A 17,995-nucleotide genomic window follows, 5' to 3' on the forward strand; every position below is an offset into this window, starting at 1 on the left:
AAAAGAAAAAATAAAAGGTAATTTGAATAATTCAGTAAGATAATGGTTCTATTTTACTTTACATTAAATATATAGTATATATAGATATAAACTGTTCTATTAAATTATTTGATATGATTGCCCTATAGAAATTCTATTAAATATATTATGCTTATAGCATATCGATTGAATGGCTCTTTGATGTATGTTTGGGATCTATGTGAAATAGTTGTACAACCCTGGCTCAGTTGATTGGACGTCATTCTGCAAAGTGAGAGAGGTCACTGGTCTGATTTGCAGGTTCAGTCTCTGGTTGGGATTCATATGAGAGGCCAATCAATGCTTCTTTCCCCCTCCCCTCATCGCTTTTAAAACAAATAAATAAAATCTAAAATAGAAATAAATAAAACAGTTGTGCATACTGAGATTTGGGTGAACATTAGTGATTCTTGGGTGTTAGACATTAGAAAATTATGTCTTGGGGAGAGAAAAGTGGTACTTTTAATTAGCTCTATCTTTTTAAATGAAGATACTAATTTTTTTTTAGTAGTAGCTTGTTAACAGTGACACAAAATCGCTGAATCTTAAAGCAGCAATAAAGTCAAGAAATTATACTCACTGATAATTCAAAAATAACTTGACACCAAAGGCTGTTTCGGAACTGTTTAGAACATTGAAAATTACATGCTGTGATTTAAATTAAGCAAAATCAATTAACCCAATTATCTGCTTTTTAAATATATACCTTTGATAACAATCAAAAGTCAAGTGTGTTACTACCAATACATTTTTAAAGATTCATTATTTTTTTGTTGTAAAGTCAGCCATTTTTTGACTAATGCTCAAATCCTACCAATATAGCACTTTTAGATTTCCGTATGAATCTGCATGGAATTCCTAGGAAATACCTCAAGATGGGTGGAGAAAATGCTCTAGATGGAGAAAGATGATACCTGTTAGAGGAATGTGCTAACCACCTATCACTGTAGTTGGGGGAAATGTTGAAGTACAGCCAGAGGAGTACAGAACTGCCTCAGTGTCTGCCTGCTGTGTTTCTCCGGCTTTGTGTAATCTCAGTCAGAGCACCAAAGACCAACTGGGGAAGAAGAATTGTTATCAAGAAAAATGACAGGTAGGAAATAGATGTGAAATATAAAAATGACAGGTAAAAAGTAAATGTAAGGTTATTACAGAAAAGGACAGGGATGTGTGAGAAGTTGGAAAGCTGACAACAGATTTTAAGGGTTCATAATTCCTACTTTTTATGTTGTAGTTCACAAACTTCGATGTTATGCTTTTCACCTTTGGAGTGAACTGAAAGGAATCTATAGTTGGGGGTTAAGATTGAGGGCTCTCGGCGTCTGGTGGACGTGGATTTGAACCCCACTTCTGTCGCTTAGTGCTTTCGAGATCTGGATAAATTACTCTTCCTACCTGTGCCTCAGTTTCTTCACTTGGAAAATGGGGATAACAATCATATAACATTGAACACGGGGGCTATTGAGAAGATTAAATGACACAACATATATGAGATGATTAGTGTATAGTTAGAAATTATTATTAGCAGTATACAGTGCTTGGTGTGATAAATTGCATATACTCGTGTAATAAATAAGTAAATGTGATTTGATCTGATATTTTAAGTTTTATCAGTTTGTATGAGCCAGTAGGCACTGTTTCTTCATTTAAAATAATTTTAAAAACCTGTTACCACATTGTCTCTGGGGCTGCATTTACATGAATTTACATGAGTCAAATGTTTCTGATTTTTGGAAAGTTACTATACAATAGAAATTATTTGTCAGCCTGAAGTCAGAGTATATGGAACAAACTCTGCTAGGAGTGCATCAACAGTATTTACAGGAATGACATTGTAGCAAAGCCCAAAGTCCAGAGCAATGAATGCAGTAAGAGACTGTATTTCTATTAGTTGATCTCAAATTAATATCTTAGGTAATATCTTTTTAACTAAGATATCTACGTTATTTGGTTAATATCTTTTTTTGACCAAATTGCTCATTTCTTTTTTTCTGATTTGGGAATTTAGGTAGATTAAGAAAAGATGGCCACAAGAAGGGGGATACTAGTAAAAAGCAAAAGTGTAATAATACAGAAACAAGAACCATTTTTTTTGTTTAAAAGTGTGAAACAGTATATTTTATTTTAATAGTTGCAAATAAGCAAAATATAGGGACTATGAAGACAAAAGGATACTATTTAAATAGTAAAAACCCTGGCTGGTGTGGCTCAGTGGGTTGGGTGTTGCCCCACTAACTGAAGGGTTGTTGGTTTGATTCCTGGTTAGGCCACATACCTGGGTTGCAGTCTGGGTCCCTGGTCAAGGACATGTCCAAGGCAACCAGTTGATGTTTTAAAAAGAAAAAAAAGTATAAAGAAAAAACATTGACACATTAGTATCATTGCCATCAGCTTTCTGAGTAAAATCAGTTATTAGATAGTGATACTTAAAAATAGAAGTATCTCCGTTCAACTTTTCTTCCATGATTATTTGTAGAATTTTAGAAACTTTGCTTTGGATTAGAGAGAATGAGAAAGAGATTACAAATTATTTATATTTAGGAACCAAAGAAATGCCTGTTTTATTTCTTCTCTTAGTAAGTGTTAGATATTATTTTTGTCTTTCCCACTGATTTGTAAATCCTTCTGGTTACTCTATTGCTACAATAACTCTGTGACTCATAAGAGGAATATTTTTGTGAAAGATTAAGATGCTAATTCTTTAAAAATGATATCCATAGATTACCATATATAGGCAGCATCAGTGAAATGAAATAAATCCTGCAGCAATAGGCAGAGTTTTCCAAAATAATATTTTCTTTTGATGCCAATAAGGTAAGGAGGTAATAAAACTTAGTTTAGGTTAACATTTTAACAAAAGGTCATTGCTGTATTTTGAACATTCTGAAATCTAAATGAGTTTAACAGAAAGCTAATCTTTTATAAATGTACTTACTAAAACTAAGTTATTATGTGAAAATCTAAAAGAATTAAGTTGCAGTGAAGAAAGTCTGAAGTGTTGCATATTAGAAAGTTCTTTGAGCTTATACTTAGCCTTCCTCTCTAGGAAGTTCATCCAACTGTAATAGACAAACAGGAAAATGGCATTTCATGAAGTCTCCCAAGTTTCAATGTGAGACAATTGAATTGTTCCCTTTCTAAATCATTAGGCACTGTAGTGGCCACAGGGATTGAAGAGTCAAGTTAAAACAGCCCCCCCCCCCGACACACCATATAATTATAACAATAAATGTTATGGCAGACACTCATATGCACTAAATGCTGAGAAAGTAGAGGAGGAAAATGTGAATCAGTAGTTGGAAAAGTAGAGAATACATCTTTAAAAAGCCAGAGGTTCATTTAGTCCTACATTAAACATTAAATACTTAATATGTGCCAGGCAGTATACCAAATCATGAGAATACAGAATATAAACAAATGTATGTGTGAGGTATTTGAAATGGAAAGAGAAAAATAAACCTAACCTGTTAAAGGGTGATATTTTAGATAGATTGTGCAGGGAAGGCCTCTGTGATTGATGTCTTCTGAGCAGAGATCTGAATGAGATCATGCAGACATGTGGGTAAAAAGGGAAGAATGTTCCATGCATAACATAACAGGCAGTTCAGAGATGCTGAGGCATGTTTAGGGAACAGCAAAGAGGCAGCTGCAACTAGAACAGACTTGGTGGAAGGTAGCATGAAAGCCATATTATACAGGGGCTTGCAGATTTTGAACAGAAGAGTGATATAATCCAAGATTTTTAGAAGTAGGGAGATTAGTTATGGGACAGTTGAAGTAATTCAAGGGAAAGATGAACCAGTGTGGTGGAGGTAGAAGTGGTTGGATTCAGGACCTGAATTCAGTAGATGAGTAGGAGTTAAGTTTGCTGAAGGAAAGGGAAGGTAAAGGTGGTGATATGTGAGAGATTACTGGGGCCTGAGACCCCCCAGCATCACATAACCAGTGGAAAGGTAAATGGGTGAGACTGAAGACATTTACAGAAAATTTCTGTGTGATCAACTAAGAGTTTGGGCTTTATCCTGGAAAATTTGGGGGAGACATTAAAATACAATTTTTTCCTGGGTCATTCCCCTATGAAAGGGAAAGCCTTTTATGGGTTCCCTTTATTTGTTTCTTAATCATTTCATGTTTGAGGCCCAGGTGTTTTTGTTTTTGTTTTTTCCATAAACCTGCTTTCTTACATTACACACAGCCTTTGTAAATTAAATATATTACAACAAAATGGCAGGACTAATCTAGGAAAGTGCAGGGAACAGACTCTTTTGCCTGATGTCAAGCTCTTTCTCCTTTAATCCTCACAACAATTAATTGAAAAATATTCATCTCCATTTTCTTGATCAGGAAGGTGAGCACCAAATAGTTCAAGGAACTTGTTTAATGTTAGAAGGCTAATAAATATTGGATCCAAGATTTTGAACCAAGGTCTGTCTGAATCTAAACATTTTCTTAACTATGCTATCTTTCTATAGTTTATTATAAGGCTAAAATTATATTTAATAATAATTTCATTTAAAATGCATCAGAGGTGATTTTTTTAAGCCAAGTAATCCACCAAATGGGTGTTCCTGTATTGGTAAAATTTGAATCCATGGTGGATAATTCTATAAAGAAGGTTAATAAAATAAGTGAACCTTATTAATTTTCTGTATTCTGGGTCAGTGGTTTTCAGTTTGTGGTGTGTGAAGGAATTGCCTGGGGATTTGTAAAGTGCAGATACTGATTAACTAGTCTGAAATGGAACCTGAGTGAGATTCCTCATTTCTACTAAGTTTCCATGTGGTGCTGATACTGCTGGTCTGTGGATTATACCAAAACTCTAAAATGGAAACTTAAAACCCATAGAAACATTAATGATCTATTTTATTATTCCCATTTTAAATTTTATTCCTATTTTCAGTTAGAATAAAACCTTTACTAAGTGCCTAATGCATGTGAATCACTCTTATTTCATGAGATCATATTCAATATAAAAATCTTGCAAAGTGCTATCAGTTTTTAACAAACTGAGGACCTGAAAGATTGTGACTTGACCAAGATCAGTCAGTATTCTTGCCACAGATAACTTCTTCATTTTTTCAGCTCAGCAAATTTTGGTTGTGTTTGGTGGCAGTGCTGAGCTCTGGGGATACTGAGGCAAGCAAATAAGGTGCTTATGTGCAAGCCTTAGAGCCTGATGGTGCAGGGGAGGTTTAGGCAAATGATGAGGGGACAGAGAAGCATCTGCTACGAAGAGGACATGACTGCAGTGGTTGGGGGCACAATATGCTAGTGAGGAGAGTGCAGGCAAGTAGCAGTGCCAGGATTCCAACCTAAGCCTTCAGATGTGTAGGGCAGAGTTTCATCTTAATCTACTACACTGTTCATTGTGGTCTAAGCAGTTTGGCAGAAGAATCTTCTAGTTAGTTACCTATAAGACATAGGAGAACACCTGAACTCGAGGGTCGGGGGTAACGAGCTTGCCATCACTCTGAAACAGATAGGTCTGTACACAAAACGAAAACTCCTGAGTTTAAGGTTTAGAGCTGCATGCTTTAAGTCAGTTTTCACCTTGAGAATAAAACTATGGAAATCAGAAGAAAAATCCTGATATAGACTTCCGCCAAGATGGAGGCATAGGTGGAAACACTGTGCCTTCTCCCACAACCAAGTTTGAATACAACAAAGGTTTGGAGAAACAAAGACACAACCAAAGGACAGAAAATTGAATTAGACGGAAGTCCGACTACATCTAACCGTTCAATGGGGACAGTAAGAGGGGCGGAGCCAGCAGCGAGCAGGGTCAGGCAGGACAGGGCCTCTGACCCAGGCACGCAGGCAGACTGGAACCAGTTGGGGTGCGGGGCAGACCGCGGGCGCATATTCGCACACAGTGAGACAGACCACGCACGCCCCAGGGGGCGAGGGCTGACGGTGGTGGCACACTCGCGTGCAATGGGACAAAACTCGTGGGCCCGGTGACGGCGGCAACTGCGGCACTGGTGAGGGCCGTGGCGGCAGGCGGCGGACAGGACGCCATAGTCCCTCTTTGACCCCACCCCCACATACAGTGTCACAACCCAGCGACTTAGTTGCCCTTCGGCACTGGTGAGGGCCGGGGTGGCAGGCGGCAGACAGGACGCCAGAGTCCCTCTTTGACCCCTCCCCCACATAAATGTCACAACCCAGCGACTTAGTTGCCCTGTTCTAGTGAACACTTTAGGGCTCTGATCCTGCTATGGAACAGGCACGAACAACCCGAAAGATGGCGCAAGAAGAACTCAAAGTCCAAGAGCCAATAACTCTAAGCGATCGAGAAATTGCCAGCCTCTCAGAAGCACAATTCAGGACACTATTTATCAGGATGCTCACAGAACTGGTAGATTATAGTCACAAATTAGAGGAACATATGAAGGCTAAACTAATTGAAATGAAGGGAGATGCACAGGAAACCAATAGTGATGGAAAGGAAACGGGGACACAAATCAATGGAATGGACCAGAAGGAAGAACAAAACATCCCACCAGAAAGGAATGAAGAAATGAGAATTCAAAAAAATGAGGAGAGGCTTAGGAACCTCCAGGACATCTTGAAACGTTCCAACATCCGAATTATAGGGGTACCAGAAGGGGGAAAGAAACAGCCACGAGTGGAAAACTTATTGGAACAAATAATAAAAGAGAACTTCCCCAGTCTGGCAAAGGAAATAGACTTCCAGGAAATCCAGGAAGCTCAGAGAGTGCCAAAGAAGTTGGACCCAAGAAGGAACACACCAAGGCACATCATAATTACATTAGCCAAGACCAAAATGAAGGAGAGAATCCTAGAAGCAGCAAGGGATAAGGGGACAGTCACCTACAAAGGAGTACCCATCAGACTGTCAGCGGATTTCTCAAAAGAGACCTTACAGGCAAGAAGGGGCTGGAAAGAAGTATTCCAAGTCATGAAATCCAAAGACCTACAGCCAAGATTGCTTTATCCAGCAAAACTTTCATTTAGAATGGAAGGACAGATAAAGTGCTTCTCAGATAAGGTCAAGTTCAAGGAGTTCATCATCACCAAGCCCTTATTATATGAAATGCTAAAGGGACTTATATAAGAAAAAGAAGATGAAAAATATTAACAGTGAAAGGACAGCAAACACACAGTTATTAACAACCACACCTAAAACAAAAGCAAACCAAGAGGACAGCTAGATCAGGAGTGGAACCATAGAAATGAAGAACACATGGAGGGTTAGAAACAGGGGGGTGGGAGGGGGAGACGGGGGGAGAAGGCACAGAAAATAGCATAGATGGTAGGTAGAAAATAGATAGGGGGGAGGGCGAGAATAGTGGGGGAAATATAGAATCCAAAGAACTTGAGACACGTGGTTATAAACTAAGGGGGGGAGAATGGTGGGGGAGGGAGTGTGCGGGTGGAGGGGATTGAAGGGGGGAATAGAACAACTGTAATGGTATAATCAATAAAATATATTTTTAAAAAATTTTATATATAAAAAAAGAGAGAAATCCTAATTCTGTTACCAAGACTTGATTTTATAAATTGCTTTTTCTTCAATAAATGTGTTTATACACACTTGTCCTATGTTTAGCTTATTGAAGCCACAGAAAAGTTAGTGACAATAATATTTAATATTTGTTGTACATGACAACATTTTCCATTGTTTCTACCTAAAAATTTTAGTAGTGTGGGCAGAACTTTATAAGGAATTGTTTAGGGCTTACAAGGTCACACATATGAATTTTAGATGTTTATGGAAGACTCCTTTGTAAACGAAACTGCAGATGAGTCAGGGGTGAATATATTTTAGTCCCTGTGTATTCTAACAAGCACAAGTCTGCAGATCAAAGTATATCACAAATGGACTAGGTGATCATTTCTAATGTTGCCATTTTGTCCTTAGCAACCTTGGAAGAGTGAACATTCCCATTGTTGAAATAAAGAACTCTTTTTCTCTCTTCTGCAGCAGGATGATAAATTCTTCTCGTGTCACTACCTGGTCTATATTTAACTCAATTGTCTTGTAGGTACAAGACAATCTGCAGTAAGCATCCAAAAAAATCAAAACAAGTGCGGTCGGTGGGAAAGAGACATACTAGTGGGATAGGGTTGAGAAAAGCTTCACAAAGATACAGTATGAGAATGGAGTAGAATTTCAGTGTGTAGAAACAGTGGAGGCTAGGAGGAGACAATGTAGGGGGTGGGGAGCGTTGGGGATGTCTGGCGGTAAAAAGTCCATGACACTGCTAAATACAGGCAGACCTCCAACCTAAATACTGTGTGTTCGGTTCCACACCACAGTGAAGTGTGTTGCAGTTAAGTGAGTCCTGATCTCTTTGCTGGTGGAGGGTCTTGCCTTCAGTTTGTGAAAAGCATATCTGTGAAGTGCAATAAAGCAAAGCACAGTAAAGTGAGGTGTGCCTGTGCTGGCAGGAATGAACAAGCTATGCAGCTCGGGGTACGGGCATGGAATGAATCACTAAATTATTTATGTGATGGGATCATCTTACCAAAGAGAAAGTACTTGATGCAAAGGAGAGGAAACTATGTAGGCAAAGCCCTCTTGAGGAAGCGGCGTTCACATGTTCACATTGAGTGAGTACAAGTTAGCAAAGCAGGGAGGCTGGGTTAGAAGAGTTCCCTCGGGGAAACCCTAGAGAGGAGAGGAGGAGGAGGAGTAGGAATGATAGTGGTGAGTGCTTTCAGGACCCACGCAGTGCTATGTAATGCCTGACTGAGGAGGACCTTGAATAAATAACCCAATAAAGATTTGGGAAATTTTCCTGTGGGCTTTGGAGAGCCCTGAGCCAGAGAGCTACTTTTCAAAGGAGGGGATGCAAGATGATCTTGGGGCACATACGGTGTTTAATGTAGCAGTTGGTTAAGACCAATTTGGGGGCTACTGTCAAAATTTAGTCATGGAGCTGTGAAAGTTTTAAGACGTTGTTATTTACAGTATGTAGTACTTAAGAGCATGGATTCTGAAGAGCCAGAACTGTCTGGGTTTGAGCGCCAGCTCTGCCACTGGCTACTCTGGGCTAAGTGATTTGGGGCAGCTTTTCTGGCCTGAGTTTTCTCATATGTATAAAGTGAGGATAACAGTAGTATCTGTGCCATGGGGCTGTTAATTAAGTTAATATTTACTTATGGAGAACTTCAAACAATAACAGTTTGTGACACATTGTAAATACAACAGACCAGATTTTCAAAAAAACTGAAATCGATCAGAATTAGATGCCTTTACAGGGTCATGGCATCTATTTTTCCTGTTCCTCTTATATTCTAAGGAACTACTTATTCATAATCCTGTATTTGAACTACTCATCAGGGTGTGTTTAGTAAGCTTTCGGTGTCCAGGGCGGGGGGGCGGGGAGGGTGACTTCTCTATTTCTGAATCTTGGGGCAGGCGAGAGGGAGAGGTTGATCATCTAACTCATGGTTAGCAAGACTTTCTTGTTTGATTAGATTTGCAGATGGTTTGTTAGTCACTGCTAATGCAAGAGGGTCCTTAGGCAAGAGCAGGAAGTTGATGTTGAGTCACCTTCAATGTTATGACGTGGAGTATTTTGTTTGTTTTTAAAATATTGCAGGAAGTTAGTATTTGCTGTAATCAATAAGTTATCATTCAACCAGCAGTAGTAAATCCTACATAAAAATCTGTTTCCCCCAGGGATAGATAATTCTCATTTATTAATTATTTTAGTTGTAGCCTACTACTGTCTCTTACTTATCCTAATTCAAATATCTCACCCTTTTACGTCTCATTGGAATGCTGACTTCTTTCTTACTGCCATTTTGATTCATTGCCTCTGTTTTATCTCCTCTTCTTTCCCAAAAAGACTTTGGTGTGGTGGTCAGGCATGATATTTCAGCTTTGAAAAACTCCCATATCTTTCCCATGTCTAAAATCCTACGTTCAGTGCATGTAAATGTGATCGGGGGTGGAAATGTTTATTGCCCACTTGACTTGACCATGAGTTTGGAGAAGTTGGTATAACCCTTTAGTCTTGGCAGCCCCTTTTAGGCCTTATCCATTCAACCCTTTGTTGTTTGAAATGATGGGAAGTTTTCTTTTCTGGTTGAGTCTGAATAAAAACAAAGTAGAACACTATATCTCATTCTTTGCTTATCTGTCCCCTCCATACCAGCCTCCTCAGTCTCACCTGACTGGAATGCTCATGCCCCAGATCATCACATGTGCAGACTTGGGTTGTGCTGGGGTCTCCTCAGCTCTAACATTGCATTCTCAGTACCGCCATTCTTGGTCCACATGCCTTTTTTTTTTAATTCTCATCCAAGGATATGTTTATTGATTTGAGAGAGAGAGATCAATATGAGAAACATCGATTGGTTGCCTCTACATGCTGCACCCTGATGGGGGATCAAACCTGCAACCTTTTGGTGTATGGAATAATGCTCCAACCAATTAAGCCACCTGGCCAGGGCTTGGTCCACTTTTCTAAAGACCCTGTCTTTTTATTTTTCCTTTCCCCCTATTCATGCCGCTTTTCCTCCCTTTTCACTGTACTTATTAGCCAGTATGGTATTGTACATATCTGTTTGTCTAACTGACTAGAACTTAATTAAGTCTATGTATGAAACAGGAACTAATTTGCTCATTGCTATCTCCAGGGCCTAAAATAGTATCTGAATATAATAGGACCTCAATAAATGCTTCTTGAACAAAAGAATTTGCTACATCCCAGCACCTTCGGTTTAAGTGCTATCAAATAATAGAGAAATTGAACATACACGGAAAGAAGAAAACAGTATTTTTTCTCAAACATAAATAAAGGGTTTTAATTGAATTTCATTTTGATTGCATTAATTTCAGTCAACATTTATTCCCACCCTTTCTGAGAGTAGTGGGTACTCTTTTAGACAGTAAAATAGAAAAATATGTAATAATATACACTGATGTTCAGGTATTTCACAGTCTAGCCTGGAAGAAAACACACACTAAGTAAGAGTTAAGAAGCAGTTCTGTACCAGCTAAAGAATTCTAAGTTGGCATTTTGGGTCAGTGGTTCTCAGAGTGAGTTAAATTAGAAATTTTAAGTGTGGAATGTCTGTTTCAACAAACCCTCTGTAAGATTTTGATGCATACTGAAGTTTGAGCACCACTGTTGAGATCATCTTTTGTAAATAAAATGTTGCTACTTACATTTTCTTCGTTTTATATACTCCATATTGGAGAAATTATAATATTTGTGAAACACTAAAATCAGAATATACGTTGAACTCAAAGGCATCCATCCCTGTAGTCTCCTCTTATAAATTTAGTTTTATGGGAAGTCCAGATTTCCTTTCTTCCTTGAACTTACCGACCTCACTTCATTCTAACTCTGGCCCAAGCAGATGCTCAAATCAGACTTTAAGTAGCTGTGCAACTTGATGATTCGGAAACTATATCAGTCTGGCTTTTAATATTAAGTCATTGAATTTCTTCTAAGGACCATTTAAATTAAAAAAATTTTTTCCAGTGAACAAAGCCCAAATCTATATTTTATGTAATTCACACATGGATTGAAGATTCTTTTTAGTTTTCTTTTTCTAATACTAAAGATACAGTTGTGATTCAAAGCTGTTAAAAAGTAATCTTTCCTTATCTGTTCCTTTGCTTTTGATGTATACCTTTCTTTTTATATAAAGAAACATCCCATTTTGGACCATTTCTTTCCATATTAACATTATACAGATATGGCCAAAAGTAGGCTTACTGTTGTGAGTACATGAAATAGTTTAGTCTGGTATTATTATTTATTAATTATTGTATTTTATTTTTATTACAGCTCTAAACCTATTTTTGACCACCCCATTTTTCTTACCAGAATTTAAATGAAAGACATAAATGAATATATAAAGCATCCTTTTCTGTTAGCATATGGAGTTTGCTATAAATTTGAGTGCTTATCAGATTAATTATATGGTAATTGTTCTATTTCATGTGCACATTATTTAATTCTTTTAATTAAAAACATGGTGAGAAAATAGGCAGCACTCTACACTGTTTATTTGTACTGGGCATGTCTCTTTTATATCTTCATTTTTTAAATTAGCACATTTAGAGGTTTGTTTTTGATTGTTTGTGGTCTATAAGAACACTGTTGGTGAAAAGGTTTCTGAATTTAATTTTTGAGGTCTGCTGTTTTTAGTGAAATACTAAGTACTTAATGATTTATGTATGATAAATACCTGATACATGACTTATATGGTAAATACTTAAGTATTTAAACTCATGTATAAAGAGATAGAGATACTCTTCCACTTTGAATTTAATGTATGGAAACACCTGCATAAGTTTGGGGGAATGTATTCACCGTTGTGAAGCAGCGTATAGTGTAGTTTAAAATCAGAAGATCTGAATTCAAACTGCCTGAGTTCCAACCTTCCCTCCGCCTTGGACAAGTCACCTTTCTGAATGTCCTTGTGTTTCATTTGGATGATAACATAAGAACAGCGCATCACAGTAGAGCCACTACACCCATCGAGATGCGATGATGTCGCCACAGTGTGATGATAATAATGGAGCTGGTAGTGGTAGAGGTGCTGCCGCAAAGGTACCCCAGGGGTGGTGCCTTGCGTGATTATGCATGACAGTAACAAAAAAAATTTAGAAACAACTCTGCTATTCAACACTGGAAAAAGGGATAAGTGAATTCTAATATATCCATACTATAACATCTATGAAGCCATTAAAGAGAATGTGAGACCTGTATCAAGCGAATAAAGCAAGTGTGTGGCACAAGTAGAATATGACATCAGTGGGCGTGCCTATGTTGTGGGGTGTGCACACGAAAAATTTGGAGCCTATCATCACAAAACTGAAGCTATTTTGTTTTTCACCTGGGGGGTAGGGGGAGTTTTTGCTTTCTTCATTATGTATTTCTGCAATTTTTAATGTTTTTTCAATTTTAAATAAACTATAAACATGAATACATTGATGATCCCAAGGTTTAAGGTGTTAAAGGCACTAGGTTAATAACATTCACATATTCTGTTTATAAACATATTAATTGAAAATAATATACATACTACATGATTTTAAGCTCATTTATAGAAAGTTCAAAGTATTAGAGGGCTGGACACTTATTCTTCTATTAAATATGTATTGAGCAATTACTGAGATACGAGCCTACAAGTAATTTCAGCTCTATCTGTTAAATGTTAATATGAAGTAGAAGAAGAAACTAATCGCTTTGTGTGAGATAACCGAGGACAAGGTTGTACAAAAAGGTGACGTCTAGGCAGAATGTGATAACGGGAACAGCATGCACAAGGAGATGACGTAATTTGGGGGAAAATTGGATTGGGGGGGATTGGGTGTATGGGGAAGACTTAAGAAAAATGAGTCCTGCTGGCATTTACCTTTTGATGGTATAGACCAAGGGAAATGTTTTTAAAGGCAATGAGTGACATGTAAACATTGATTAGCTAATATGGAAAGGAGCAAACCCTGGTGGTGTTTGTTAGAAGGCACTTGGATGAGAGGAGATGAGAAGTCAGGCACCAGGGAAAGGAGCTGGTAGCTAGTGATGGCTGAGCTCTTAAAGAGAGGGACTGGACAGATCCATCAGAGAGAATGTAAGTGACATTGGTGAGCAGATAGGTGAGCTTAGTTTATATTCAAGATACCACTCTTGGTTCTAACTCAGACAGTTAAGGTGCAGAGTGATACTGTTGTATTTTTGTTTGTTTGTTTAAAGTAGGGAATCCATGTAATCGAGAAGAGTTAGCCACTATAATGATGTCTGTTGGGATTGTTGAATTGAAGCTTCCGAAGGCATCCAGTGACTGCTATTGACTTATTCATCAGTGTATCTTAGAAACTTAGAATTTTAGTTGTTTTTCAAAAGCATTTTACATTTGAGCCATCTTCATAAAGGTAGTAACAACCATTAGTAGTTTTGGAGGTTCTACCTTCCTGGTGGGGAAATAGAGCCCTAAATTATAGTGAAAGCTGCTGAGCAAAGTGGTTTGATTTATATGTTTGCTTCCATTCACCTATTAGTAAACATGGGATCTCTTACAGCAAGTTTCAACCCTGGGCATGGTTCGAATTGTGTACACAACTGTACATCCAGGACTGGGGCGGGGGGGTCTTTCTCCAAGTGGCTTCTCCAGAATTCATGTGTCTGTCTGCGTTACCTAACAGCATGTTGCTACCCCCTCCACCCCCTCCTCAAAGCAGCCCTTTGATAATAGTCCAGTAGCAAATGAGTCTGTTCAGATACAAATGGAACTGGCCTAGAATTAGAACTTTGGGTCCCATTGGGCTTGTGCGAATGATCTGTTTAACCGAAGTTACTTATTCAGCATCCCTCGTAAGGCTCTGTTGGACAGCCAATATAGAAAGAAGGAACTTGTTCTGTTTTTGCTGAAGAAGCATACCCGCTCTCTTGTCTTAGATGTGGGACATAAATAAAAACAAATGTAGTTATATAATGAACAAAGGCTCATCACTTTGACACTAATTAGCTTTGTGAGGTTGTACCAGACTAAACCCCTCTGTGCCTCAGTTTCCTCATTAAAATTGAAATAAGACTGCTGTTTGTCGTTGGTTGTTGTAAGGATTAAGTGAGTTAATGTATTTAATATGCTTAGAACAGTGACTGGCACACAGGAAGCACTCAATTCATGTTGGTGCACAGATGAAAATGTTTTAGGCATTTACTCAGACTCTTATTTCCAATTTACACTTGCCTCTCCTGACCTGGTGGGGATGGGAAATGGGGCCGGGGGTGGAATGCTGAGGAAGAAGAGGAATTGACAAGGAATGGGCTCCAATTTAGTAATTTATTCTTGGTCTCTCTTTTTGTAGCTATTACCTCCCATAAGCAATTGTTTAGCTTCCATACCCTCATAAAGATGTAGTAATCTTTTTACACTTGCTGTGTACATACAGTATGTTCTTTAGTCCTGTCTCCCGGATGTTGTTTGCTCCCTTCACAGCTTCTTCCCCAGAAGTTTGCCTTCCCAGCAATTTCAGCAGTTACCTGTTCCCTTTCAGAACTCTGACAAACTTAAACTCCCAGCCACAGTGCCTACCTTCTAGCAACTTTTGGGGTACTTAAAAATAAGTAGAGCTACAGTTTCTTGAGCTACAGTTTTCTCTATTGTAGTTTTCTTGGTGTGAACCCATCGCATAAATAATGGAAATAAACGGAGCTTGGCAGGCTTAGCTACAGTGTACTTTATATTTAACAATGTTTATGACACTTAGATGTTCTAAAAACACTCGATTCTATTCCTTTGTAAAGAACGTTGGATTCCCTAGGAAAGTACTGTCACAAAACTGGATTTGGGGGAGGAGGGGGGCGGTGACTGAACTGTAGCATTTTGTGTCTTGTACTAACAGTAATAATAATTATTTAGGTCATGACTTCCAAAAAGATTTTTTAAAATTCTGACTTTTTTTTCTCTGTATCTTTGGTATATAGATTTACCTTTCTTCTCTGAATTTGTTCTAATGAATTGTTTTATGTCAAGATGTATTTTCTTATTAAATTAGTACCCCTGCCACTTTTTTAGGTGCACCAAATAAAAACCAACCATGATTTTTTTTTCCTATATTTATAGGTCCTCTTCCTGATGGATGGGAACAAGCCATGACTCAGGATGGAGAAATTTACTATATAAACCATAAGAACAAGACCACCTCTTGGCTAGACCCAAGGCTTGACCCTCGTTTTGGTAAAGGTTCATCTCAAAACCTTCCTAGATATTTTTGATAACTATTTTTTGTACGTGAATTTGAGAAGTTATATTTAAATAAAATTGCATTGCATTATAGTATTAAAAATGACTGCCCACTCAACTTTTCCAGAACTGTTTTTATACCTTTTACTTTAAACCTGAGAAATGCAGGTTTAAATCAGCTGTTTCACTTAGATTCTTTGGGATGGGATTGAGGGAGTGTTGTGGTGGTTCACTAACCAGAATCACTGTTCCTTGCACATTTTTGGGAGATACAGTAATTTCTTTAAAATGATCTTTCTAGCTCCAATAATAATCAGGCTGTCTTGCTGCATCTAAAACCTGGGATACCAGCTTTTGTTAGTGACCTTACGTCTGCCTGTGCTTAATTTCAGCGAGCAATGAGTTACTGTCTTGTGGCCTGGCTATTGGAGTGTTTTCAAACCTAAATGGGGGTGGGGGCTGTCACCTAGAAGTAAGTCCAATGACAGCATTTTTTTTCCTATTCTCCTGGGTTTTTTTTTTGTCTGTTTGGTGGGGGGGGGGGGTTGGTTTTGTTTTTAAGTAAACGTTCTTTTCTTTGTTTTACATTTAGGAAGTAAAAAGCAAAGCTATATTCCTCTGCAAATCACATGATTAAGTTACCAATTTGCACAAAAGAATATTTCCCTCCCAGATGTTCACAATAGTGTACAAACCCTTTAATACCTTTTTATCCAAAATTTTTTCACTGTTTTCAGTTTCTTCAGTTAGGTTTCTGAGATATTTTTCCAAAGCCATGGAAAAATGACTCTAAAAAGGAGCAGATCATTGTGGTTTCAAAGTTTTCTTCTTGGACTGAATGCAGCTAAATGAAAACAATGTGCAGATCACTGAGTAGGTCAGACTGAGGGGACAGGGAACCTTTGAAGTTTTACAGAGGTTGACCTAACAACAACTGTGGGGCCCTTACGGGAAAGAAGAATTAACTCTGTGAATGCCATCAAAACCCAATCCTGAGGTGGGACTGGGAGAGGAAAACTACCCAGAGCTGGTGGGGAAAATAACTTTCCTGTCAGGAACGTTACGAACAGTTCTCCAATGTCTTTGTGCACCTTTAAATAACCCCAACATTTGGGTTGGCCAGCTTTATGGATTGTACCCCTTATTCAAGTGAAGTCAAAGGTGGGGTCAGGGCAGAGACTGTCATTTTGACAGGTACCTGGCTCCGCTTAAATGCTCCCCTTTTGAGCTTCAAGACCTATTTAGGTGTTAAAAAAGTTATGTGGCATGTTAATAATTTGCAACTTCAGATTCTATTTAATACTTGAATAAGTCCTTGTGGTTGAAACAGGAAACCAAGTAAGGTAGAGAATTTAATAAATGTTGCCATTTGTATGGACTGAAACGATAACAGCCGTGTTTCCTTAAATCATCTTTAACGAATTCAACTTGTCCACGTTTTGGAAACTTTAAAATGGTACTGTGGGTTTTTTTACCCCCCACCCCCACCCCCAACATAAGGTTATGAAAGATGATGATTAACTCTTAGTTAACTGCAGAATCGGGAATTGGAACAAAGCTGATTTTTTTTGTTCTTAACATATTTTCAGTTACAGCGGTGAAATAAAACAGCCTGGCTGTGAGCTTCAGTGGATTCATTAATTACACCCACAGCTTGTTCCTTTGTTTTAAATCAGAGAAAGTACAAAAAAAGAAAGTTCTTTCTCCCTACCTCCAACACATAATGTACACACAAACATACAATTAGATATGCCAAAAAAAAGTTTTATAAAATTCTCTTACTGCCTTTAGATTCCCTTTTGGGCCCACTGTGTATGTGTATTCCAGACAGGCTTGACAACATGCCAAAGCTTTTTATTTTGTAGCCCGACTTTTAATCTGTTCCAGACCTTTTCAGTCAGAGAGCTCAAGTGTAACTAAAGGAGGGGGAGCAGCAGAAAAGAAGAGAAGAGTGTGGGTTTCTCTGATCTAGAGTGACAGCAAATAGAGATGAGCTGTTAGCTGCTGAATTTGAAGGAGTTTTCCTTGAAACCGGCAGTGCTATAACGGATTGTGTTTTATCTCTGCCGAAAAAATATAAACTATCCCCTTTCTGACCTTTTGAGCCACGCACACAAACAAGTTGTAGGTTAGTGCTTTCGTGGTTTTGGATTTGCTTTCCTATATACCCCAAATCTGTATTAAAATATTGACCAAATCTTGGCTTAAATCAAGCTGACCTGTGTCTTTCGACATTTTAGAATGGAGGTACACCTCTGTGTAAGCTTAACTTTTGTTACTCAGCTCCTTCAAACAC

General features: G+C 38.2%; 1 protein-coding gene across 12 annotated transcripts in view; it reads left to right on the plus strand.

The window, feature by feature from the left end:
* YAP1 (Yes1 associated transcriptional regulator) overlaps positions 1 to 17,995 on the plus strand; it is a 117,694-nt gene that overhangs the window by 64,793 nt on the left and 34,906 nt on the right. For 4 of the 12 annotated variants that reach the window (XM_037029778.1, XM_037029782.1, XM_037029780.1 and 1 more), the window contains exon 4: positions 15,580 to 15,699. The exons of 4 other annotated variants lie outside the window; for them this stretch is intronic. In XM_037029778.1, the coding sequence (XP_036885673.1) occupies positions 15,580 to 15,699 (120 nt within the window). The remainder of the gene's footprint in view (positions 1 to 15,579; positions 15,700 to 17,995) is intronic. 4 more of the 12 variants (XM_037029777.1, XM_037029781.1, XM_037029779.1 and 1 more) reach the window with 1 other exon arrangement.

This window comes from Sturnira hondurensis, unplaced genomic scaffold (assembly GCF_014824575.4).
Source record: "Sturnira hondurensis isolate 20B ecotype Veracruz unplaced genomic scaffold, ASM1482457v3 Scaffold0020489, whole genome shotgun sequence".
NCBI lineage: Eukaryota > Metazoa > Chordata > Mammalia > Chiroptera > Phyllostomidae > Sturnira > Sturnira hondurensis.